Source organism: Oscarella lobularis, chromosome 4, assembly GCF_947507565.1.
Source record: "Oscarella lobularis chromosome 4, ooOscLobu1.1, whole genome shotgun sequence".
Classification (NCBI taxonomy): domain Eukaryota; kingdom Metazoa; phylum Porifera; class Homoscleromorpha; order Homosclerophorida; family Oscarellidae; genus Oscarella; species Oscarella lobularis.
In genome coordinates this window covers 2,504,990-2,527,898 of record NC_089178.1, presented here as the reverse complement: position 1 = coordinate 2,527,898, position 22,909 = coordinate 2,504,990, and the positions used below count along the sequence as shown (strand labels likewise).

General features: G+C 49.2%; 8 protein-coding genes and 2 long non-coding RNA genes across 11 annotated transcripts in view; 6 read left to right on the top strand and 4 right to left on the bottom strand.

The window, feature by feature from the left end:
- LOC136186066 (EEIG family member 2-like) overlaps positions 1-1,699 on the top strand; it is a 2,278-nt gene extending 579 nt beyond the window's left edge. The window contains exons 3-11 of the mRNA XM_065973306.1: positions 309-338; positions 418-531; positions 583-629; positions 687-919; positions 990-1,054; positions 1,110-1,183; positions 1,251-1,291; positions 1,353-1,425; positions 1,486-1,699. Coding sequence (XP_065829378.1) covers positions 309-338; positions 418-531; positions 583-629; positions 687-919; positions 990-1,054; positions 1,110-1,183; positions 1,251-1,291; positions 1,353-1,425; positions 1,486-1,528 — 720 coding nt within the window. The 3' untranslated portion in view covers positions 1,529-1,699. The remainder of the gene's footprint in view (positions 1-308; positions 339-417; positions 532-582; positions 630-686; positions 920-989; positions 1,055-1,109; positions 1,184-1,250; positions 1,292-1,352; positions 1,426-1,485) is intronic.
- A 582-nt stretch (positions 1,700-2,281) lies between these two features.
- On the bottom strand, positions 2,282-3,269 carry LOC136186071 (uncharacterized). 2 transcript variants are annotated; one of them, XR_010669645.1, is made up of 3 exons: positions 2,857-3,269; positions 2,657-2,812; positions 2,282-2,587 (listed from the first exon to the last, which is right to left on the bottom strand). It is a non-coding gene; the product is annotated as an uncharacterized lncRNA (long non-coding RNA). The 2 variants fall into 2 exon arrangements; XR_010669644.1 differs by having other exon boundaries at positions 2,657-3,269.
- On the top strand, positions 2,993-5,697 carry LOC136186065 (uncharacterized). Its single transcript, XM_065973305.1, has 6 exons — positions 2,993-3,478; positions 3,539-3,790; positions 3,847-4,709; positions 4,791-5,045; positions 5,102-5,201; positions 5,262-5,697. Exons 3-6 carry the CDS (start codon positions 4,116-4,118, stop codon positions 5,516-5,518), a joined length of 1,206 nt encoding a protein of 401 aa, XP_065829377.1. The 5' UTR covers positions 2,993-3,478; positions 3,539-3,790; positions 3,847-4,115; the 3' UTR covers positions 5,519-5,697.
- A 557-nt stretch (positions 5,698-6,254) lies between these two features.
- LOC136186069 (uncharacterized) lies at positions 6,255-7,294 on the top strand. The gene is made up of 3 exons (XR_010669643.1): positions 6,255-6,717; positions 6,910-6,958; positions 7,158-7,294. It is a non-coding gene; the product is annotated as an uncharacterized lncRNA (long non-coding RNA).
- A 42-nt stretch (positions 7,295-7,336) lies between these two features.
- Positions 7,337-10,826, top strand: LOC136186059 (serine/threonine-protein phosphatase 1 regulatory subunit 10-like). Its single transcript, XM_065973298.1, has 20 exons — positions 7,337-7,556; positions 7,760-7,792; positions 7,928-8,028; positions 8,103-8,195; positions 8,246-8,381; positions 8,435-8,483; positions 8,543-8,611; positions 8,668-8,710; positions 8,770-8,834; positions 8,898-8,930; positions 8,989-9,086; positions 9,136-9,214; positions 9,270-9,395; positions 9,451-9,515; positions 9,573-9,629; positions 9,688-9,815; positions 9,871-9,952; positions 10,012-10,137; positions 10,201-10,616; positions 10,693-10,826. The coding sequence occupies exons 2-20, from the start codon at positions 7,790-7,792 to the stop codon at positions 10,694-10,696; spliced, it is 1,773 nt and encodes a 590-aa protein (XP_065829370.1). The 5' UTR covers positions 7,337-7,556; positions 7,760-7,789; the 3' UTR covers positions 10,697-10,826.
- Positions 10,827-10,864: 38 nt separating this feature from the next.
- On the top strand, positions 10,865-17,782 carry LOC136186016 (protein transport protein Sec16B-like). Its single transcript, XM_065973251.1, has 22 exons — positions 10,865-11,093; positions 11,143-13,753; positions 13,827-13,978; positions 14,029-14,081; positions 14,135-14,264; positions 14,324-14,479; positions 14,542-14,639; positions 14,697-14,778; positions 14,837-14,948; positions 15,006-15,166; positions 15,221-15,277; positions 15,329-15,382; positions 15,441-15,527; positions 15,591-16,380; positions 16,444-16,523; positions 16,588-16,665; positions 16,719-16,917; positions 16,969-17,052; positions 17,111-17,257; positions 17,307-17,410; positions 17,463-17,507; positions 17,568-17,782. The coding sequence occupies exons 1-22, from the start codon at positions 11,040-11,042 to the stop codon at positions 17,655-17,657; spliced, it is 5,424 nt and encodes a 1,807-aa protein (XP_065829323.1). The 5' UTR covers positions 10,865-11,039; the 3' UTR covers positions 17,658-17,782.
- Positions 17,783-17,866: 84 nt separating this feature from the next.
- Positions 17,867-18,936, bottom strand: LOC136186026 (arrestin domain-containing protein 3-like). Its single transcript, XM_065973266.1, has one exon. It carries the CDS (start codon positions 18,878-18,880, stop codon positions 18,005-18,007), a length of 876 nt encoding a protein of 291 aa, XP_065829338.1. The 5' UTR covers positions 18,881-18,936; the 3' UTR covers positions 17,867-18,004.
- A 175-nt stretch (positions 18,937-19,111) lies between these two features.
- Positions 19,112-20,614, bottom strand: LOC136186023 (arrestin domain-containing protein 2-like). The gene has a single exon (XM_065973263.1). It carries the CDS (start codon positions 20,575-20,577, stop codon positions 19,225-19,227), a length of 1,353 nt encoding a protein of 450 aa, XP_065829335.1. The 5' UTR covers positions 20,578-20,614; the 3' UTR covers positions 19,112-19,224.
- Positions 20,615-20,722: 108 nt separating this feature from the next.
- LOC136186025 (arrestin domain-containing protein 3-like) lies at positions 20,723-22,100 on the bottom strand. Its single transcript, XM_065973265.1, has one exon. The coding sequence runs from the start codon at positions 22,031-22,033 to the stop codon at positions 20,849-20,851; it is 1,185 nt and encodes a 394-aa protein (XP_065829337.1). The 5' UTR covers positions 22,034-22,100; the 3' UTR covers positions 20,723-20,848.
- Positions 22,047-22,909, top strand: part of LOC136186020 (choline transporter-like protein 4) — a 4,242-nt gene continuing 3,379 nt past the window's right edge. Inside the window, exons 1-6 of the mRNA XM_065973256.1 lie at positions 22,047-22,234; positions 22,425-22,473; positions 22,532-22,605; positions 22,670-22,720; positions 22,775-22,802; positions 22,868-22,909. Of these exons, the coding sequence (XP_065829328.1) occupies positions 22,156-22,234; positions 22,425-22,473; positions 22,532-22,605; positions 22,670-22,720; positions 22,775-22,802; positions 22,868-22,909 (323 nt within the window). The 5' untranslated portion in view covers positions 22,047-22,155. The remainder of the gene's footprint in view (positions 22,235-22,424; positions 22,474-22,531; positions 22,606-22,669; positions 22,721-22,774; positions 22,803-22,867) is intronic.

The window sequence follows — 22,909 nt, the reverse complement described above, 5'->3', positions numbered from 1 at the left end:
CAGTACAGTGTACAGAGAGCACCAGAGTGCGTGCGTGACCGCGTGTCTGTGTGTACGTGGAGAGGAAGCGCCTCCTAAACCGAGGTGTTTGTTCGAGCGAAAAATACGGGGGCGGGGAAAAATGCACGACGCTCTCTCTCGCGCTCTTTTTTTTCGCTACTGTTCGAACGCGAAAGCGAATAGCGACGCGCGAGTCGCACAGCTGAATCGCTTTCGGCACCCGATCGCGTCCGAGACACGCCCTCAAGAATTCGAACGAAGGGCGTGGCTCGTCTCATACAGTGTACTAACCCGCCGTTTGGCTATAGGAAACGAAAGGCGGCAAGTCAGTCGAAAAGGTACAGTCAAGAAACCGGGGTTCCGTTCCATGTGAGCACGTAAGACCAACGGCCCCTCCCCTTTCTTTTTGCGCACCAGATGGGTTATGTCGACGTAAATTTGGCTCAGTACGCCGGCGCCGGACAACAGACGCGCCGATCTCTTCTCAAAGGCTACAGCGACTCGAAACGTCAGGACAACTCCGTTCTAAAGGTCTGCGAGCTCTATTACGTAAATAGTAGTAACGCTTCATTGTTGTCATAGTTGGGCGTCGCGCTGACCCTCCGCAAAGGAGACCCCTGCTTCAAAGCGTAATCGAGAGTATACGTAGTATTTGTTTTGTCTATCGTTGAATCTCGTTTTTTTAGTCCTTCCTTGACGGGCGTCGACAGTGTGGAGAGTGCGACTGGTCATCTTCAACCGCCGACGACGGGGGGAGGCCACGCGCACGTTGCCGTGGCGACCGTTGCCAAGGTCGGACATTCTCGTTCGTCTAGCACGGGCAGTTCGTTTATGATGGGGCATTCGCGTCAATCGAGTCTGGCCAGTTCGGCGAGTTTTCACAATTCGAGACCGAGTAGCGAAATTCATTCGCGATCGCGTAAGTGATGGATGACCCTTTCAGAATATGGATTGGTATCATTCCTCGCTGTGTTTTGCTTTTTGATTAGCTTCTGATGATATGACTGATAGTGTTATCATTGCCGGACCCCCTGCAGCCATTCACCTTTCTAAAGTGAGCTCGTTTGGGGTGTTCGTTCCTAGAATCATCTCTTTTTTTGTGTGCACAGAAGACTAATGACGTGAAGCCTATCGATCGCTCTCGTCTGAGCGCTGTTTCCGTTGTGGAAAAACTACTTGCTGTGTAAGAGCATTGCTATGGAAAAAGTCGAGTCTTCCTATTTATGACGAGACTTTGTTTCTGGTAATAGAGATGGTGAAAAGGAGGACAGGAACAGCACCACTGAGAGCAGTGCGTGTCTCTAACTAAAAGCATCACTTTGGTAATTGTTATATTGGTGGTATTTCCTTAGGTTCTAGCCTTACCGAATTGAAATTATATTTAAGTCATGACGGCTCAGCAACTGTTGCTGGGATGGATCTAAGGTAATACATTGCTGCCTAATACTTATTTCTAATTGTATCTGATTTTTTTTTGTTTTGCAGTAGAATGTCTGGAGCTTACACTGCAGTCACTTTACCCAAGTGATCAGTGTCGTTTGTTGTCACGCGTATTCCCGCTTTTTTTTCTAAACAGCGAGGCTGCATAAAACTATTCTGATAGTCTATTTTTTGGTAGACCACCATAATCTCTATTCGGTCTTGACGCCTAGCAATAGTTAGACTTTTAGTAAAAAATAGATTTTAGCTGAAGCATTTACGAATTGCTGGTCATCTGACACGTGAAATATGAAAACAATGTTCCGCGCAGTGCGCACGCGCCTTTAGTGAGTGAGTTTAGCTGGTCGCAAAAATGGCAATCAGTCTGTTTCGAATGGGAGATTTTTTGCAGAATCCTCCTTCGGGCTTCTCAATTTCCCGACGCACGCCGACGTCGTCGTCCGTCGGCCGCGCGTTCGACGTGAACGTCGACGCAGAGCAAGCCATCTTCGTCTCGCCGAGCACCTACACGACGCAGCTCGTCAAAATCGATCTCCAATTCGTCGGCAATACGAGCCACACGATTCAAATTGCCGACGAGATCAAGTGGAACGAAATGAAGTGCGCGATTCTCTCGCGACCCCTCTACGTAACGTGCAAGTGCAAAGTGCAAACCGACGAGCAGGAACACTATCGCACGATTACGCGCATCTACACGGTCGCCGACTATATCGCGCGACTCGAGACGCAAAGCGAGCCCATTCGACAACAACTTGAGGACGTCTTCAATCGAGCGCTCCAGCACATACGAAACGGGGAGAAATACACGATAAAGGTGCAGAAAAGTAGCGAATTAAATTAATTAAATTAGTTACACTGTTGCTTGTCACTTTGTTATTTCCGGATACAATCAATTAACTGAGGAAGATTTGTTCATTTTTTAGGTTGACTTGTCTCATGCTATTGGAGATTGGTTTGAGGCTCATCGAGGTCAGGTGTACTGTACTGGGTCGAGGACGTTTGAGAAGGCCTACTTTACGTTGACTAATGGTTCTGTTGCTCTCTATGACGGCTGCGTCTATTCGTGCTATGAGGATCCTGGCGCTTGCGCTTGCTCGTACATCCTATGCTTTCCATGCTGTCTCCTCTGCTGCTTTCCCTATTTTCTCTGCAGAAAGTGTCAGTACAAGGATAGTAAGGTACGAGCGCGGCGGACAATCTTTTCTTAATTACTTACTTTTGTCTCTTTACAGCACCAAATTGTGGGTGAGGTGAGGATGATTGAGGAGGCTATTCCAGAAATGCAACAGGTTGATCATGGTGCCGGTGGAATGATGCCGTACGGAGTGCCAGTGCCAGCTGCGTCTCCCAGAGAAATGGAGTACCCACTCGTCTACAGCGAATCATAAGACACGAAGGAAGACTTACACTACGTACTATTTTCCGCTGACGAAGGTTTTGCTCTTGACACATGGAAAGTGCACGCAGAGTACAGTACGTTGTTTCACTTTCTGCTGCTACGTGAATATAGCCGGATATAGCCAGCCAGCCCCCTCGCATTCACGTGATTCAAGACGTCTTCACAACTCTGATGGCAACTCCTCAGGCAATCAGTCTCATTCCTATTGATCGATTTCTCGATCGTCCGCCACCCGGCATCTCCGTCTCGTCGAATCCCGCATCTCCTCGTTCGTTCACCGTCAAAGTCGATCGATCGAAGGCCTTCTTCGTGACGTCGACATCGTACACGACTCAGGGCATCAAGAAGCGGCTGAAATTTGTCAATCATTGCGGCCACATATTCAGGGTTCGCACCGAGGACGGCTGGACGAACGTGACTCGATCGATTCTCGCGCGACCCCTCTATTTCATGTGCAAGTGCAAAGTTCAAACGGACGAAGACTACGATCCCCTCCTCCACAAAACGACGCGCTATTTCACCACCGCCGATTATGTCGTGCGACTAGAAACGCAAACCGAACCGGTGCGACGAGTTCTTCGCGAATTGTTCGACATCGCTCTCCAACGCATACGCAATGGGGAAAGATACAGCATGAAGGTTTGTTTGCGAGGAAACGCCCCACCCTCTGATTAATTAATTCTTCCTTGTAAATGCCAGATTGAATTGAGGGATAGCATTGCCAATTGGTTCGAGCAGAATAGAGCGCAGACGTACGAATGCGGCGGAACTCGTCAATTTGACAATTCCTACTTTGCATTGACGAATTCATCTCTACCCCACTATCACCACTGCACGTGTGATGACGATCCAGTCGGATGTTTCTCCGTGGCCGTTTTCTGCTTGCCCTGTCTGCTGTTGATTGGTCTACCCTACTACATCAGCAGAAGGTGCAGGTTCAAAGATAGCAAGGTGAAAGCCTTGGATAGATACTGTATATGTATTAGATTCTAAATTTTAATGTGCAGCATCAATTTATGGGAGAGGTTAAGGTTACTGCCGGAGGACCGCCTTTGCAGTCAGGCGCTCCCAGCACACCCAGGCCGGGACCGTCAGCACGACCTGCTACATCCCGAACTCCAGCAAAGAAGACAAGCACTCCAGCACCAGCAAAGACAAGCAAATCAAAAGCGGCGCAGTCAAAGCCCAAACCGAAGAACGAGTCTCAACAGCCTCTGCTTGAAAAGGAACCAATTGAGGACGACGCATAAGTCGGTGACGTATTACTTCCCGTTGCATGTGTCATGTGACGATTCGGGGCTCTAAGGAAATTACTCAGCCATCCATTCTCACGCTTCTTTCGCTTTTTTTCCGTACTTTTTCGTCTTGTCAGATGGCTACCGTAACGATAACCGAACGCGGAAACAGCGAACTGCCACAATCGATCACGATCGTCCGCGTTCAGGAGTTCCTTCGAACGCCTTTTCCTGGTTTTACCATTCGTCGCATTCCAAATCGTCGCAAGGCATTTCGCGTGACCGCCAATCCGGAGCACGCCGTCTTTCTCTCGCCGAGCGGCGTCTACACGACGCAAATCGACCATTTGGACCTTCACTTGGAAAATTACGCGTCGCCGTGCTTCACGGCGCGCACGGAGGACGAACTCGCCCAATTGGCAACGATTCTCTTCAACAAGCCCGTCTACGTGATGGCCAAGTGCAAGGTACAGGTCGGCGAGCAGTACGAATGGAACACGCGCGTTCGCCAATACATCGCGACCGATTTCGTCGTTCGACTCGAAACGGAGACGGACAGCGTGCGCGCTCAGTTGATGCGTCTTTTCGAGAAGGCGCGCGAGTGCATACGACGAGGAAAGCGATTTTACACTAAGGTACTACCGTAGAGAGGGAAGAATTCTTCGACACATCCTGTGGAGTTGAGATCTCATTCACTCGTTTTTCTCTCTTCTCAGATTGACATGAATCGGATTATACAGGGTTGGTTCGAACGAAATGCGTCGCGACGAATTTTCTCCGGCACTTGTTCCGCGCACGGTGCACAGTTTGGCTTTTCGAATGCTTCGGCGCCGTGCTGCGAGGGCTCGTGCGGTGGATGTCCCGAGGATCCAGGCACTTGCCTCTGTGCGTCGCTCTTCTGTTTGCCTTTTGCGCTTCTCTGCTGTCTGCCCTATTGCGTCTATAGGAAGGCCTTGTTCAAGGATAGAACGGTGAGATTTTTGTATCTGTATCTACGTTGGGTCTGGTACTATTAGTGTATACGTAGCATCACATTGCGGGAGACGTGAAGATTGGATTTAATGTTACGCTGACGCCCAATGAGCTTTTTGATCTGATCGATCGCTACGATAGGACGCGAATGCAAGGTTTACACATAAAAGAAACGTTTTAGATGAATTGACGTCACTGGTCGTTCTCTTTCTTAGAGGAACACGAGCGATTATATGGACCCATGGGAAATCAACCGCCACCCTACTCGCCTTCTGGTTCTCCAGGAAGAGGAAGAACAGTGTCAAGAGGATCAACGACGGCAGCAGCAGCAGCACCGCACCTACCCGTAGCTCCGGCGCCCACATATAGTCCTCAGCCTGGCGGAAGCGTCGGCGTCGCTGCAGGTCCCACGGAAGAGCCACCGCCTTACTCGGAAAGCGACGAAAGAATTCCTATTCTTTCCAACGTCTAATACATACAGGATGAGCGTCTGAAAGGTGACAGGCACGCGTTGCCTTTTTTGTGCTTAGATTTCTTAGGTTTGCTGCTACTTGTTGTTACTTAGGACTGTGTTGTGAGGTGAGATACGTTTCTTTCGATGTATTATGTATTTACCTATGGAAATATATTAAAATCTTTTCTTGTGCTATACACAGTATCTATTTCATGCAACCGCTAGTCCATCAAGGGGGCATTTGTCTGAAGCTGCCAATAGCCAATGTTCAATGCAACTTGAATGAAATCTATGGTTGCAGGTGAGGATCGTTAGTTTTTGCCCCCTCTTATATGCTTCCATGCATATCGTGCAGAGTTCCCCTTTGCTCTTCTCCTTTACAGTTGATTGTCTGAGTCCATCGACGACTGATCTCTCTACTGTCTTCGTTGTTTTGACGGTCTCATCGAGTGTGAGCAAGAGCTCATAGTCTTCTGGAATTAGTTCTCGATTTTGAAGTTCAATCAGCTTCTCGCTGACACCCTTTGGTAAGTTGTCACGACGCAAAACGTGTTTTCTTCTCTCCAATTTCGTTTGTGGTTTTCGTTTCGAATGAGCCTCTGTTTTTCTTGATCGTGAAAGAGGTTCCAGCTCTGACATCCGTTTGATTTTCTTGCGCTCAAGTCGTTTATTGGCATTCACCTTCTGGTTCAAGTAGTGACTTTGTCGCATTTCTCTTCTTCTGTCTTTCTTCTGTTTGACGTAACTGCTTAATAATTTATGAGTCGGCGATTTTTGTGTTTTCTTTTTTTGCCTAGGACAGAAGCTCTCATAGTCTTCCTCTTTTGCCAGAATCAGTCCCCATTCTGAAGTCTCCCAATTTTCCACAGAATCGACGTCATCTGACACCTCTTTGATGGAAGGAGGAGTCAAAGTGAATCCCACCTCGATTTCTACCTTTCTTTTACGCTGCTTTCTTCCTTGCATAGCTCAAGTTGCTGTGCACTCTTCTGTCAAATCAGTCAGTGTCTCTCATATATATGTACTTTGGCATACCTTTCTTTCGATGGTGCAATCATGATCGAATATCCCGCATTACATCATCCCTCCCGTATTACATCATTCGGATTCATTCCTCCCGAAACAACCCTTATTCTTCGACAATGTGATCCATTTCCCGACTCGCCAACAGAACTCTCGAGACCAATCGCTTTTGGCTGCTTCGTTTTTGCTAAAGGGTACGAAGGAGGGGCCCCTTCGCGTCTCCGAAGCAACTCGGGGAGAAAACCGTGATGAACTTCTTTCCTTTTGCTGCCCAAGGGTTTCATTTTGGAGCCGATGCGGGCTTTCACCTTGGAGAACTGATTCCCCCCACCTTTGCACGAGAACTAACTGTCACGAAAAACCGTCGTGTAATTCGCTCTAATTAGCAGGTTATGAAGTGAATGCTTGATCACGTCGAAGTTCTGCCCGGAACATGTAAGGTTTGGGATCGATAGATGGGGCTCCCGCCGGCATTAGGATGAAAACAAACCAATTTCGCAGTTTCCACAGCAGGGCCTCGATCTGAGGCTCAATGTTGTTTACAGTCCTTCCTTTGGATGTCTGAATGCTAGAAATGCAATGGCATTCAGAAAAACAGTATTCAACAACGAGTATTTATGATTTTCTTGTGTAGAGAGAACTGAACATTGTTTGGATCTTGTCTTCAGAAAGCAGGCGCCACGAATTGCTTCTTGAAGAAAAAAACGAGCGAGATTTTTTTGAAAAAAGAGGATATTGTTTATAAATTTTTGATTAAAATCATTGTCTTCATTCAACGTTCTACTGCGCATGCGACCGTAAAGGTCCAATACAGTCACCGTAAGGATAGCAGCGTCGAAAAAGTCGATTCTCGCGAGTTATAGTAGTCTTTCCCGGTGTCGAACGCTTCGTTTCGCATAACTAGTCGACTCTCGTTCTCGTAACGCGCGCGAGAAAGAACGCAAAGGCGTCCTCGGAGGTCGAAGGTGGCAGCGCGATCGCGATCGCTCGCGATTCGAGGAAGGATTATTGGAAATTCGGGAAACTCTTCGGCGTAAGTGCCCTAGCTAGCGCTCGAAGGGGGGGCTCGTCGCATCTTTATTCTCAAGCCGCCCGCCCGTTTCGCGTTGTTTTATTTTTTTCCGCGTTTTACTTGCGCTGCACAACAACCTCGCTTAGGTTCTGCGTTGCACTTGATCGCGTCGGTGGGGGCCCCTCTTCGGGTCGTAGTCTTATACGGGTCTCTCTATATTGCAGACTCGCCTCGGAAAAAATCGCCTGAAGAAAATGGTAAACAAAGACGCCTTCGCCTTCGTTTTTGTTGCTATAGTTGCGATCATTTTTTCTAATGCGCGAGTGATTTGTATAACACATGCAAATATTGTCATCATAAAAAATTGAAAGGCGTTATTTGTTGAATGACAGGACAGCACCAGGCCGGAAGGTTTCCTTGAGCATCTACGGCCCTTACTAGTGGCATCGACTGGGTGCGTGAAAAGCGTCAAGGACATGGCCAAACTTGTCCAGTAAGGGCGCATAGCCTTACCTGCAAAATGTGTCAGTCTCACCGAAAACGTCTGTTTCCTTTTCGTCTGATTAGACAAATGAAGTCGGTCATGTTCTTTCCTCACAAGTGCATCTGCATTCAGATATTGAAGAAAACGGTCGCAGAAGCCAACGATCTCGTAGAAAAGTATGCATACGATTAATTAAAAAGTTAATTGATGCTATTATTCATTTTAGATTTTATGCTTCTGGCGGATGGGCGATTTTGAATTCGTGGCTTACAGAGTCAAAGAAGACTCACAATTCAGCGTTGAGCATTCATCTGCTGGAGTTACTGCGAAAGCTACCTGTAACAGTTGACATGTTAAAATTGGTACGAAATGAACTCCGTTTTTTTGTCTGTACCTTCTGATTGTTCTATCGAAGGGAACGGTGGGAAAATTAGTGAAACAGTTATCTAAAGCCGAACAAGCATGTATGCGGAGATACGTCATAATTTGTTATCATAGAATAAAACTAATATGTATTCTGAAGCCGAATTGAAGAGTCTTGCAATCGAAGTTCTCGACGATTGGATGAACTTGATAAAATCTAGCGCCAAAGGTAGTCAACAGTCAACACAATCCAACAAGCAAATATCAAGAGAGCCTCTTGTATAGATGATCAAGGAAAAGGAAAAGCAAAAGGAGAAAAGCGAACAGGGTATTATTATATTCAATTCCTAGAGACGAGTGCCTCTTAAACGGTTTTTGTCCATTCAGTGCAAAAGTGCCGGAGGAACCGATAGAGAAGAGAGCAAAGCCCGCAAACTTGTACAGACTAGGAAGTCAGTTGGTTATCTGCGAGCGTACGCGCACCTGTGATAGATAATTCTTTTGTATTGCACTAGCAAAAGACGTTCCACCTGCATCGAAACCGAAAAGTGATGATTCTATTTTAGCAGCGCTTGCATTTACATTTGCATTACGTTCGTCTTCTAGCTGTTCAAGAGAGCTTGGGTTTTATGACGGCTGTCAAGAATTCGGCCGTGTTCCCGGCGAAACGGCAGATACCAAGAAAAATTCCACTCAGGCCACCGGTAGTCGTGTTGCTCTCTCTCCTGTAGACGTTTTCAACGTCAGTTTTAGTCGCAAGCGAAGGCGAAAGAGGAAAAATCGACGCCGGAAGTGGAGGCAAAAAGATTGAAGGACGAAAACGAAGGCGATTGTACGTTGGAATGAGAGGAAGAAAAAATAATACATACATACACTGTATTATCTAGCTCTTCTTGAGCCTGAAGGTCCAGACGACGAAAAGAAGACAAAGAAGAAACGGAAATCGGTGTCGTGGGCACCGGATTCTAAACTGAAAACGATCCATACCTTTGAACTAGACGAAACCGAGCGGGGTAGAATTAAATGCGCGCAATATTTGTCCGACAGTGGGGTGAGAACTTGTTCTAGTGAACGTCAATCGTCGAAAGAGTTTTAACGACGCTCTGCAATCCGAACGACTACGAGACAGACAGGTTAGAGTCGTTGGTTCTTCCTGTGCTACGTCTGCAAAACGAATTTTTCTCGTCTAGATTTTGGAGAACGCTAAGCTGCAGTCGTCCGAAGATTTGATGGAGGGGGCTATTGCGGTAAGGACTGTCCGCTCTCTAACGTCTACTGGCTCTGCATAGCGACGTCATTGTGTAGTGGTCGAGACCTCGAGATCTTCACAGTTTTATCCAGTTAGTCGATCCCGGAGCGAATAGCAAGGAGAAATCGATACAGGCAGAACGCGAGCAACAGAACTTGGCTTTCTTTTTTCTCTCGAAAGAAAGGTGGTTTATTTGAAAATAGAGGACGCTGCATTGCGTTGACGACACTTGTTTCTAGTCTGCAGGAGAGCCCCTTTGAACCCGATTCCGAGCAGACGGCGTTTCCTGCCAGCGCACCGAGAGAGATTCCGCTTAATGAAGTAATTCGATTTGAAACTCTGCTCTTCTTTTGCAGGTTATTCTTTTCGTTGTATTGCAGTCCGGCAGCGAAACGTTAAACGTGCCGCAACAACGTCCGCCGCCGCCGCCGCCGCCTCCACCGTCCTCGTGGCCCGAATCGACGGCCGCCGCGGCGACGACGCAGTCCTTGCTTGACGCGATGAAGGTGAGAAACGAGAAACGAGGGCTATTTTGTTTCCGGCTCATTTCCCCATTCGTTCCCTATTAGAAATCGGATTTTCAGCGTACTCAGTATCGACAACCGTCGCCTCAACACGCCCTATTCGAACGCGCCTTCGATCCGAAAGTTCAATCGAAAATATCCACGGAAAATCTTAAGCAGATACTTCAGTCGACGACCCAACTCGCCGCCGCCACCTCCATACGACCTCCCCCGCCCCCACCGCCTCAACAACCCGCTCCAATGCGCTATGGAAGTCAGTCGACTCGATATCCTCCTCCCGACAGTCGAACGACTGGAAGTGGATTTGTACAGCAGCAGCAGCAGCGGCCCACAAACGATTATCAGGGACCTTATAGAAATCAGCGTACAGACTATAGACAAAGGCCTTATGATGATTATAGTAGAAATGTTCCTATGGCAAACAATACAAGACGTAGTAGCGGAGATGATTCGTGGCGGCGGTGAGCCTTTTTTTGCGCTTGCGCGCTTTCGAACTGTTCGCAAATGAATTCTCGTTTGTTTGTTTTTCTTCTTTAGGTAGCCTGTCACAGCGAGGTTTTTCAGCGTTGATGAAGAGTTATCGCGTTCATTTGGTGTGTTGCTACTGTTTGGCATAATCTGTATTATTCTAGTTTCGATAATAAATCTGTACCGTGTAAGGATCACGTGAACGTGACGTGTCGCGTCGCGTAGCATACGCGCAAGCGCAACACTTCCTGGTAGCACGGGACGTAGTCAGTCGCAAAAAACCCTACCGTTCTGCCGTTCGCCTGCCTCTCGAACCAACGCAAGTCGACGAAGAACCGTCTCGATATACGAATCGATCGACGCAGCGTCTCAAACGTCAAAAGATTACGGCGTAGCAGCGAAATCTAGTCATCCGCATGGCGAGTCAACAGACGAGCGGTCACACTGGCGCCCAGAGTTTGTCGAATCAAGTGAGACCGATATGTTCCATTGATATTCTCTGTACTCGTGTACATCCAGGCGTTTCATCAATACGGGGAACACCAGTCGCAACACGTCCGCCAGCAAGTTGCTGCGCCTCCGCCTGCCGCCGCCGCCGCCGCCGCTGCCGCCCCTCTCCAGCACGCGACCGTAAATCCTAGTCTCTTCGATGGTCAGCAACTCGGAGGCTCTGACTTCTTTTCTAACGAGCAAGATAACGATCCTTTTGAATTTGTAGCGCAGCAACCCCAGCAATCGTCTTTTCCGCCGGCATCTACGCCTCCGGCAAATTACGCGGCCGTTGGCGCGCAGAAGGATCCCACCGTTTGGTATCAAAATCAACGACGTCAAGAGGTTCAATTTGGAGGGGGTGGCGGTGGTGGCGGCAATTTGGCGTCATTTTTTCATACGTCGCCTACTGAAGCCTTTGCTGGGTCTCGTGATGAGGCTGCAGGTGAGCCAAGTCATGAAAGTGTTGACTCTGCTAGGCCTGCTGGAGAATTTTTGAGCGGAGAAGCACTAAACGTTGCTGGGGAGCATGCGGTGGCTAGTGCGAATCTTTCTCCGGAGCAGCAGCAGCAGCTGCAGCCGCCGTCGTCACCACAGCCGCCTCCTACTCATCAAATACAGTCTATGAATTTTACTCCAGATGATGCAGTGGTGAGCAGTGGCGGCGCTGGAGATCAGCAAGCCATTGGAAAAGATGTGCATTTGCAGGAAGATTATAATGTGACTGGAGATAGTCAGTTGGCAAGAGAAACGGTGCCGCAGGACTTGGTTTCAACTGAAGGCAACGAGAACGAAGCGCAGTCACAACAACAACAACAGTTCTATAACGATCAACGGATGCCTGCAGTTCTAGACCAGAAATTTGATGAAGAAAGGGATCCAGGAAGCCAGACAGAAGACATGCGCGCAAGCGACGCAACGCTTTTTTCTAACAGTGAACAGCAACAGCAGCCCTTACTACTGCAACAGCCTCAACCGCTGCAGCAACCACTATTATCACCGCAGCAAACTATGTCTCCGCCACTGCACACTCTGCCGGTGCAAGCTCCGCCACTGCAACCTATCTCTCAGACGGCTGCACCGCCTCTCTATCAGCCTACAGCTCAGAATTCCGCTCAACAGCAAACTTTATCTTCGCCTGTGCTTGATGGTCAACCGATGTCTGATATGAATTTAGATGCATCTTCTAACCGTGAAACTGATTTGTCTGATGTTCCTACCAGCAGTCATGAGACCACTGCTAAAACCTCGGCGGAGGGACTACCGCCCCAGCCCCCAACTCCACCGTCGTCATCACCACCGTCGCCGCCACATCAAGCTATGCAGCAAGTCCTTCCGGGTTCGGATAGACGGGTGACAGATGGTGGCCAAACGGACGAAAGTTTTACTCCTAAAGTGCAGCCCATTCAAGGATCCCAAAGCCAAGTGGTGGACAACGGCTACTCTCACATCCACAAATCGTCTTCCAATGCCGCCGCAGCGTCTGTCAACCCATTTCTCGAGCAACCAGCCATTTCTAATCGTCGTGAAGCGTCGCAGCTTGAGGAGTCTACCCAGCAAACTCTTGTGGCTCATGCATCGGGCTATAGTCTTGAAGATCGCAGAGTACCACGGCAATCAAGTCCGGTATTGCCAGATGGATCTCATTCTATTGCACCGCTATCTAGTCAGCAAGCTCCCATGTCGACGGTCCCGCGCACTGATCAAACTTTTCCTCCTCCGTTGCCTGGACAACATCTTCCTTCGAGTCAATTTCAGCCCGGTGTTGCGCCGGGATTTACGAATCCGGAACCGTTGCAGAGGGTCCCGCCTCCGTCTTCTCACGACATGAGCGTTGAATATCAACAGGATCCCTCGTTGTCTCACTTCCAGAATCGCCAGCACATGGAAACACCAGGGAATCGCTTCCCGCCGCCGCCGTCAAGCATTGAACATCGCAGCAGTAGCAATGTCTCAATGGCAACCGTTCCCGATCAGCAGAACAGAGAAGATCGTCATCCGTCTGCATTTCACGATCCAAGACGGACTGCTGATCAGTGGAGTCGTGATCATCGTTATCGACAGCAGCAACATTATCCGCATGAGCCCTACATGCCGCCGCCGCCGCCGCCGCCGCCGCCACAGCCTCGTTACAGAGATGACAGGAGCTATTATAATACATACGATTATCACGACTATGGCTACTATAATCACTACAACAGGGATCCCTATAATCGGGATTACTACGATTGGCATCATCATCGCAATGCCGCTTACTACGGCTACAATCATCGCGATCAGGGCCCTGACTACTACGACGCAGATCAATCGTGGCGAGATCGTCGTGATCCCCCCTACCAATATTCAGATCCCAGAATGGAAGATCAGCAGCATGATGGAAGGCAGTGGGAAAATGACAGCGACTATCAGACTGATTTACCGCCCCCACCGGCGGGTGGAAACAACGAGCCGGTATTGGAAGGATTTAACAACGACGTTTCGTCGATTTTGCCATCGGACGATCTGACGGCATCGGCAACGTCAGCCTTTCACAACTACACTGAAACGAATGCTCAGCCGACGTATGACGAATCGATGCCAAGCTACGCTCAGGGATATGACAGCTATGCGCCTGCAGATACTCCTTGGCAGCCAGTCACTAGTTAGTATAGATTCTATTGGTCCTTACGGCGTTTGACAGAACGTTCGCGTTTTCTCTTGTTTTTTGTTTGTAGAAACCCCCAGTCCGCCAGCGCGGAAAACGCCTGCGACGTTTTCGCGTCCGCACGTCGTTGCTCGGTTTGGCATCGGTGGGCAGTTAGTGCTTGTGTTGCCGGCACTCTTGGCTTCTGATAAGCCGAGACCCGTTGAAATAACTACGCTTAAGGTCAGTAAAGAGTGCTGCGAGTGTGTTTTGTTCCAACTATGGATATCTAGCGAGAGGAAAGCGATGAGAACCTACTGGTAAAATTTCCAGGACCGTTATTGAGGTACGTAATTGCGATTGTAGCGTTGTCTCGTTGCACGGTTTCATTGTACTCAGAGAGGAGACTTCCAGAGCTGAAGTCATAGAATATGCTTTGGATTGCGCGAAAAATTGTAGAAATGACGATCCAACTACTTCGTCCGGCTTGCTGTGGGAGTACCTCGCTCTTTTGTGTCGACAGAACGGGGTTGGTTGAAATAGTTTATTTCGAAAATAGTGGTTCTTGAGAGCAACGGTGTTTTGCAGAAAGTAGAGGGCGGTGATATTTCAGACCTTCTGACGCGTCAATCACAGATGGAGGGCAATCTTCAGCAGATGCTGACTCAACCGCGCGTGTCAGAGTCAGACGTTCAAATAGCAGAGCAGCAGTTGAGAACATTATTGTTGGCCGGCCGAAAGAAAGTCAGACATGTCACAGGCATTGCAGAGCCCAACTAAATTATTTCTTTTCTTTTTTCCTATAGCAAGCATTAGATCTCGCAGTGAAGAAGCACCTGTGGGGCCACGCGTTCATGTTGGCGAGTAGAATGGAAGCGCGAGTGCAGGCGGGAGTCGCAAATAGGTCAGTCGTCCACGCGTAAGAAAAGTTTTTTAATTACTCGTTTTTCTTTCCAATCAGGTTTGTCGAAAGTTGTGAACGCAACGATCCCCTGCACACGTTCTACGTCATGGCATCGGGCAAGCAACCGCTCGTTGCTCGAGTATGAGACGCACGAGACACGCACACAGTACACCGCGAAACCTCGTTTGTCTTCGAAGGGATGCGCAGACGCTTCGTACGGCGATTGGAAAGTTCATCTTGGCATGATGATTGCCAACAAAGGGGCGGACGAGAGCGCGAAGAACATTGTGTCCATGGCTCAGACTTTAGGTATAGAAACGGGGCGCTATTATTATTATTTATTGAATGACTTTTTTTTCTTTCCAGCATCGCGAGATGTTTTTGCAAGTCATCTATGTTACCTCGTCGCCAATTACAAGCCGGGGTTTCCTTACGATGAGAGGAGTCGCGTTTGCTTGCTTGGAGTAGATCACTACGGCCGATCAATGAGCGAGTACGCTACTCACGAAGCAATTCAGAGAACGGAGGTTAGTTATGAAAAAAGGTGCAAGGCAGACTGGATTGGGGAATTGTTTTTTTAGGTTTTTGAGTATGGCTGTTCTTTAGCCGATTCTTACTTCTGCATTCCGTCTCTTCAGGTAGGTGACGTGAAATTTCCGATCGGATGTCTTACGTCTTTTTACATGTAGATATTCAAATTTTTATACCTGTGCGATTTGCTTGATATGGGATTTGCATCTAAGGTAATTCTCTTGGGTTATTGCTCTCTTTCTCTTTTCATGTTGATTGTGCTCCTTTTAGGCATTAAGGTATTGCGAGGCCATTTCTCATTTTGTTGCTCTAAAACCCAGCCAATTTCAACCCGCTTTCTTATACCAATTACATGAGGTAACGCTTTTCGTCCGGTTGCTTTCTCTTTTCCGTTCATTTTTTTTGCTTCTTTCTTGTCAGCTTGCATTGCGACTCCACTGCAGCGACGTTCACGCGTCGTCTCTCCACAACGACGAGCTACCCGATTGGATTCTGAGACTCGGCGACATCAGTCAAAAGCGTCAAGACGGTTCCATTCCCTACTCGTACCCGTCTCAACCGTCTCGTCCTCTCAGCGTTCTGAGCGGCGCGCTTTCCGATGCGAGCGGTCACCAAACTCCCATCGCATTCGCTCAAAAAGGTGAAACGTCAGAGTTGCTGCGGGTCCCAGATCAGCAGCAACACTACGGAAAGCCAGCCTGGCCGTCGTTCCAGCAGCAGCAGCAGCCGCAGCCGCAGCCGCAGCCGCAGCAACAGCAACACCATAACTTTGTTCTTGACTCTCGACAGGAGTCTGGAACTCCGGTCCAATCGCTCTCAACGACAGGCCCGCTTACCCAGCCGCCACCTGTTTCTCAGTCCAATCAGCAGCAGGCAAATGCTTGGCCTTTGGGCGCTTCAGACAATCAGCCTGGCTCTTCTCAGTGGAGCGGTGAGTACCGGACGCGGTATGACGACCAGCAACAGCAGCAATACGATCAATCTGGACAAGGCCATTCTCAGTTCAATCCTGCACCAGCTATTTTTTCGTCTCAACAAGCGAACGATCATCTTCCGTACGGCGAGACGGTCACCGACGGTTTCTACCAGCCACCTCAGCAGTCAAGAACGGATTCGACGAACTGGAACTCTAGCCCTATGGAGAGTGGGCAGGAAACGACGAGAGAAGATCAACAGTCATCGCAGCCGCTGACGTCAACTTCTACGGAAGGTTATTACCGTGCAATTAACGGCGGTAAACTATTTTATTTCTTACTACGTTTCGGGCGTTCAGGTAAGGAAGCGAAGGAAGCGAAGGAAGCGAAGAAAGAGGATATTGATGAGAAAACGCAGAAACAAAAGCAGTCGTCGGGGGTATGTATATTCCTGCCCATGCGTGATTCATTGTTCCGACATCAGCTGGTTATTATCTGAATAGTCTATTCTGGGACGAATTTGGCGAAAGATAGCTCCCGGATCCGGCCAAGCTCACCTTCCTCCAGACAAAGACAAAAGTGTAAGCCTACATTTGTTTAGTAGAGTGTAAATGATGGTTTGGGTATTTATCAGATATACTGGGACGAAAAGCAGAAGCGCTGGATAGACAAAGCAGCAAGCGAAGACGAAGCAAGTGGGCTCACTAAGGCGCCGCCGACAGACGCAGAGCTTCACAAGAAAGGCGTGACAGGAACCGTGCCAACTCATCATCCGCCATCGCTACAGTCTTCCCATTTGACTCCTGCCCCGTCGTCGTCTAGCAGTCATCCTGGTACGAATTGATTTCCGCCTACTTCTTGATCTGAGTAAATTTGATCTTTAGGTGGCGAGGAGCAACCGAAATCCGGTCCCCCGTCTTCTTTCAGCTTATTCTCGCGTACTGCTCAGAATAGAGGGGGACGACTGCGTAAGAAAGCAGCAGGCAGCTGCTACATTCCGTCTCATTTCCGTTCTAATTTGGTTAGATGCTCGGTCAAAGTACGTTGATGTTCTAAATCCGAGTAGTGGTAGCGGCGGAGCTCGTAAATTAGCATCGGCTCCAGGACCGCCATTGCCAATTCCAGCGCAATCATTCACGGGATCTATTTTCGTCCCACAGTCTGACGTCACAGGTGAGAGAATGACGTTCGCTTGAAATTGTCTATGGAGTATTGAATGTAGCAAACGACCAACAACAGAATGATCAACTGCCGCAAAGCCAGCAGCCGACTCTCTTTAGTCTGGCGTCAGGAAACGAAAGAACCGGAGCGCAAACACCAGACAGAGTAATAAGAGAAAAGGGAGCAAAGTGAATTTAGTTGCATGGTTTGTTTTTAGATGTCTGAAGTAAGTGAATATTCGCAGGAAGTTCGGCAGCACATGGTTTGCTCATTTCTTCAGCTGGATGCGATGTGCTTTTTTGTTGACATTTCTCTTCTGTAGGGGTATGGCAAGAGTGGTGGCAGCGTACCTCTCTATTCGAGCTCGAGCTCTTATATGCCAAGCAACGTTTATAATCCTCAAAATTACTGAGAAAGATCTGCGGCGGCGCCTGACAACCAATCAATTGTACTGGCCTGTATAGAATTCGATTTTTTCGTTTCCTAACTTACCTTCCTTCATAAATTATTATTACAGTAATAATATTTTCCACTGTTCTTGTCCAGGGTTCTACACTGAGACGAGCAGGCAATTCCAGCGGCGTCTTTTTGCGGTTAGAAGGCGACCACACACGGTAAGCATGTTTTAAGATCATTGGTTTATTAATTTATTCAATAAACATGGTAATAAATAAACCTACTATATACATTGAATATCAGGAGAAAAACCACGACGGCTAGGAGCAAACGGCGTTATTCACGTGACAATGCACTGGGCCATCACGACCAACGGGCAGTTATCGACTCGCTCCGCACGGATCCAATAAAAATAGGAAAAACGGCGCTAATCGTTTCGACGCTCACGCGAACGCAGTAACTCAGATCGACGAGTCGACTCGACGTCGTCGGCGCCATCGGAGGCACGCTTAGCGGTATCGCGTCCCAGCGCTCGATCGCGCCCGCAGGTACGGCCGCGCCTTTCATATCGTTCACCGACCACACGTCGACGTCGGCGAAATTATCGGCACGTACGTCGGCTTTGGCGAGGAGCTCGACCAAAATGCCGCGCGCGTTCGATTTCGAATTGTTCTCCACTTCGACTGTGACTAGAATCGACTCGCCCGGACAGTAGCCGCTCTGATCGATGCTCGCCTTTAGAAAAATGCCGTCTTTCGATTGACACGACGACGGCGTCGTGGCAGCGAACGTTGGCTCGTTGACATCGACGTAGGGAACGACGGTAAAGGGTTTCTTGCACTTCACCGTCGACATCCACTTGCGAGTGAGTTGTGCCTTGATCGCGTACGAAACCATGCAACACTTCGCTTTGCCTACGTCAATCGATGCCGGAAGTTCCGGGCGGAGTCGAAACTCGAATGCGTATTCGTGTGTTCCGTGGGAAATGACGCCTCCGTTCGCTTCGTTCTTCGTCCAGAGCACGATCTTCTCGTTTAGACAGACTTCGGTTTGATCGACGCTGAAGAAATCGTCGACGAAGAGTAGTTGAGTCTTTGCGGCGCCGACCGCGGCGACGCGCAACGATAGCGCTTTGATTGGGCGGCGTCCGCGCACGTTCAGTCGAACGACGCCCGACACGGTGCAATCGGGATGGAAGACGTTGCGATCGTCTTCTAAGAAAATTTGAACGGTGACCATCACGATCGTATACAGCACACAGTACAGTACGGAGATCTCAAATCCAATGCCTACACATCGGAGCGACTTGATGCTTTTATGCCGAATTCCAATTGACGTCATTATCAGCGGAAGTGGGAACCTACGCGGAGAGTGAAGACGCAAGCGATCCCTAATGGCATGTGCGCTCTAATACGGTAGTGTCGCGTGGGTGGCGCGCGCTTCCTTTTCGCTGTTTTCTAGCTTCCGAGCACGATTGGATCACGTCATTCGAATTTTCGCTCAGCAAAGGCGTGCGCCAGCAACAAACACTAATGCATGCGTCAGCCAGCAGGAAGCGAGTCTCAAAAATACTTGACTTGATTTTAGGAAATTGGGCTCTTCGTTGGCAGATCTTGAGGCATCGGCTGCAGCGGAATTTCACCACCACCAGCCTGAGCAGGCGGATACGGAGCACCAACGTATCCGCCAGAGGGTGGATAAGGGGCCCCGCCGTCGCTTGCAGCCGGTGGCGGATAGGGTGCGGCCGCCGCTGGGGGATAGGGAGCAGCAGCAGCAGCAGCAGGAGGAGGAGCAACTCCAGCAAAAGGATACGCAGGCGCGTATTGAAGATTTCCAAACGTATTTGTGTCATCTTGATCAGCAATGTTGAACGTTTCGTCTGTCGCTTCGGCATAGGTTGGCGGCGCGGTGGGAACAATTGGATTTGCTGAAGCCGGAAGCATGGCAGCAGGCGGAGGTAGAGCTTCGGCTCCCATGCGACTATTATCGATGTACGTAGGAGCGCTCTGCTGCCGTTGCAATTGGGGTCGAAGCGGAATTGATCCGAGAAGAATAGGAAAATGAATTTTCAAATTTATGCCGCGAGGAATGACGATGCAGACTTGAATATAGTGAGAAAGGTCGAGAATGCGACACGACTTGATGGACGGCGCGGTCGGCGGCAACGGCATCGCTTGCTCGCTCCAATTCCCAAATCCCTGCGGCGCAATCGGCTCGCCCATCATCTCGCAAACGACGTGTCTCGTGCAGTGGCGATGACCGCGCGCGTAGAGCGTCTTGACGGCGATGAGCTGCGCTCGAATTCCTCGCATTTCCCGATTGGTGAGATTCTCGGCATTCGCCGAAACGACGACCGATTCGCCGGGACAGTAAGCCGAACGATCGATGGACGCGCTCAATTTGATCGGTCCCGATTTGCAGCACAAGCAGCAGAGGTGCTTATCGTTCTCGCTTCGCATGGGGACGAGCAGCGCTGGTTGATTCACGTCGACGTATTCGATGACGGTGAACGGCCTCTTCGATTTGTAATCGAATTTCCACGGCCTATCCACTTGAGCGGTCACGTAGTACCGAATGTGCCCGTTGTACGATTCGAAAGAGGACGGCAAGGCCGAAGGTAAGACGAACGAGAAGGGAAATGTATGCATTCCCAGAGGTAACTCGGGGTTGTCGCCTTGACGATCGCCCTCTTGTTTTCCCCACAACGTCAGCGAGTGATTCATGTAGACTTCGCTGTCCGAGTAGTGCACCGTGTGCCGATGCTGGCCGGAGCCGTGTTGCTCACTCCAGTGAACGTGTGCTCGACCTTGCAGAATGAGTCGGACGCCGCGCGCCGTCGTCGGCTCATCTAGCTCCAAGACGACCGTACCCGATATCGTTTGGCCCGGATAGAAGGCATTCTGATTGTTTGTGAACGTCACGAAGAACTGCTTCATCCTCAGATACAAGGTCCGGGATAATCAAGTGGTTTCTATACCAGAGATATTTATCTCTGTCTATGTACTAAGAGATTCAATCAATGACCAATGGGCCAAACTACAGTAGCGGCAATGGTACGGTGATCAATGCTTGACCAATTTGTATCATAGGATTTTTTGATAGGCGTTTAGCCTTTTCAAATTTCGCTCAGCAAAATCAATGTGCCAGTACTCAAAGTAAACAGCATGAAAAACAACCAAATCAGCAATCTAAGCAGATGAACCCTACCTACGTTGGCAGATCTTGAGGAGCAGTAGCAGGAGGAGCAGCTCCAGCAAAAGGGAACGCAGGGGCATAGTGAAGATTTCCAAACGTATTAGCGTCATCTTTATCAGCAATGTTAAACGTATTGCCTGTTGCTTCGGCGTAGGTTGGCGGCGCGGAGGGAACATTTGGACTTGCTCTAGGCATGACAGCAGGCGGAGGTAGAGCCTCGGCACCCATGCGACTATTATCAATATACGTCGGAGCGCTCTGCTGCTGTTGCAGTTGGGGTCGAAGCGGAATTGATCCGAGAAGAATAGGAAAGTGAATTTTCAAGTTGATGCCGCCTGGAATGACAATGCAGACTTGAATATAGTGGGAAAGGTCGAGAATACGACACGTCTTGATAGACGGAGCGGTCGGCGGCAACGGCATCGCTCGCTCAACCCAATTGCCAAATCCTTGTGGCGCAATTGGCTCCCCCATCATCTCACACACGACCTGACGGGTGCTCGTTTGATTACCACTCGCGTAGAGAGTCGTCACAGCGATGAGCTGCGCTCGAATTCCTCGCATTTGCCGATTGGTGAGATTCTCGGCGTTGGCTGAAATGACAACCGATTCACCAGGGCAATAGGCCGAACGGTCGATGGATGCACTCAACGTGATTGGCCCCGACTGGCAGCACAAGCAGCACAAGTGCTTCTCGTTCTCGCTTCGCATGGGAACGAGCAGTTCGGGTCGATTAACATCAATGCATTCAATAACAGTAAAAGGCCTCTTGGATTTGTAATCAAATTTCCACGGCCTGTCTACCAAAGCCGTCACCCAATACCGAATGTAGCCGTTGTAGCCGATCGATGACTCGAAAGAGGAAGGCAGTGCAGCGGGCAAAACAGAAGAGAAGGAAAACGTATGCATTCCCGCTGCTAATTCGGGGTTCTTGCCTCTACGATCGCCTTCCTGCTTTCCCCACAGCGTCAGCGAGTGATTCAAGTACACTTCACTGTCCGTGTAGTGTACGGTACGTCGATCCTCGTCGGTGCCGTGCTCTTCGGTCCAGTGCACGTAGGCTTTGCCGTGAAGAATGAGTCGGACGCCGCGTGCCGTCGTTCGCTGAGAAAGTTCCAAGACGACCGTGCCCGAAATCGTTTGTCCAGGATAGAATGCAGTCTGGTTGTCGGTAAACGTCACGAAGAATTCTTTCATCTCCGGACAGAGCAGGAAGCTGCCAAGCTCCTGTTTACTTTTTTGTTGAACCTACGCATGCGTAGCTCCGATTGTGGTGCCCCTCCTAGAAAGGACTCGCTCGCTTTCCTGCTTACGTTCAGATGGGTTGCTGCTTTTGTCCCGGTAGCAAAGATGAAGACGACGACAGAGGAGGCGATGACGGTGACTCCAAGGAATACGGTAAAAAGTAGCGCGATAACGAATTCGCGAGGCGCGATTGCGAAGCAGGATTCGCGATACGAGTAACGTACCATCGATGATGAGTCCTACTGTGGAGTGGAGTGGCCTTCTCTTCATCCCGTTGCTAAGGACACTCTAATAGAGAGTCGTTATTTCCGTGCGTCATTTGACAATTCGTTGCGTTCTTTAGGAAAGCCAACGCCATACGATCCTAAATTCAAGGGACCGGTACAGAACCGGTACTAAAGTTTTGTGATCGTCCGGTTGTCCTGGTGATGAGAAGGGCGCTTCTCGTAGATGCTGCACCGACATACTGATGCTACTCATTTTCATCGCCTTTTGGGGAGGCATGTTCTACATTGCTATATACGGTAAGAGCGCTCGATCTCCTCCCTTTAGACTGGTGATATTCATTTCTCTCTTTCTCTTGCAAAGGATATATGAATGGGAACCCTCAACGACTGCTCTATCCAACTGACAGTGAAGGTGCGATAGAAGACTTTTTCTTTTGTTCTGTGGTTAATTAGGTTCGTACTTTAGGCAATTTGTGTGGGACTGGCGAGCTAGAGTGCGTCTTCGTCTGTTCTTCTTTTCATATATATTCAGTATTTCTCTCCCTCTCCCTGCACATAGAAATCGAAGCAAGCTTCTCTTCTTTGACATTTCGTCCTGTAT

Coding starts and splice junctions, on each gene's coding strand:
- LOC136186016 (XM_065973251.1), top strand. CDS start 11,040: ATGGCGAGTCAACAGACGAGCGGTCACACTGGCGCCCAGAGTTTGTCG. Junction 14,779..14,836: donor AGCAACCGCTCGTTGCTCGA/GTATGAGACGCA, acceptor TTGTCTTCGAAG/GGATGCGCAGACGCTTCGTA. Junction 16,666..16,718: donor CTCCAGACAAAGACAAAAGT/GTAAGCCTACAT, acceptor GGTATTTATCAG/ATATACTGGGACGAAAAGCA.
- LOC136186026 (XM_065973266.1), bottom strand. CDS start 18,880: ATGGTCACCGTTCAAATTTTCTTAGAAGACGATCGCAACGTCTTCCAT.
- LOC136186065 (XM_065973305.1), top strand. CDS start 4,116: ATGTGTCATGTGACGATTCGGGGCTCTAAGGAAATTACTCAGCCATCC. Junction 5,046..5,101: donor CCTTGTTCAAGGATAGAACG/GTGAGATTTTTG, acceptor GTGTATACGTAG/CATCACATTGCGGGAGACGT. Junction 5,202..5,261: donor CGATAGGACGCGAATGCAAG/GTTTACACATAA, acceptor TCTCTTTCTTAG/AGGAACACGAGCGATTATAT.
- LOC136186023 (XM_065973263.1), bottom strand. CDS start 20,577: ATGAAGCAGTTCTTCGTGACGTTCACAAACAATCAGAATGCCTTCTAT.
- LOC136186059 (XM_065973298.1), top strand. Junction 8,382..8,434: donor CAGTTGACATGTTAAAATTG/GTACGAAATGAA, acceptor GTTCTATCGAAG/GGAACGGTGGGAAAATTAGT. Junction 9,816..9,870: donor TTTTTTCTCTCGAAAGAAAG/GTGGTTTATTTG, acceptor ACTTGTTTCTAG/TCTGCAGGAGAGCCCCTTTG.
- LOC136186025 (XM_065973265.1), bottom strand. CDS start 22,033: ATGAAAGAATTCTTCGTGACGTTTACCGACAACCAGACTGCATTCTAT.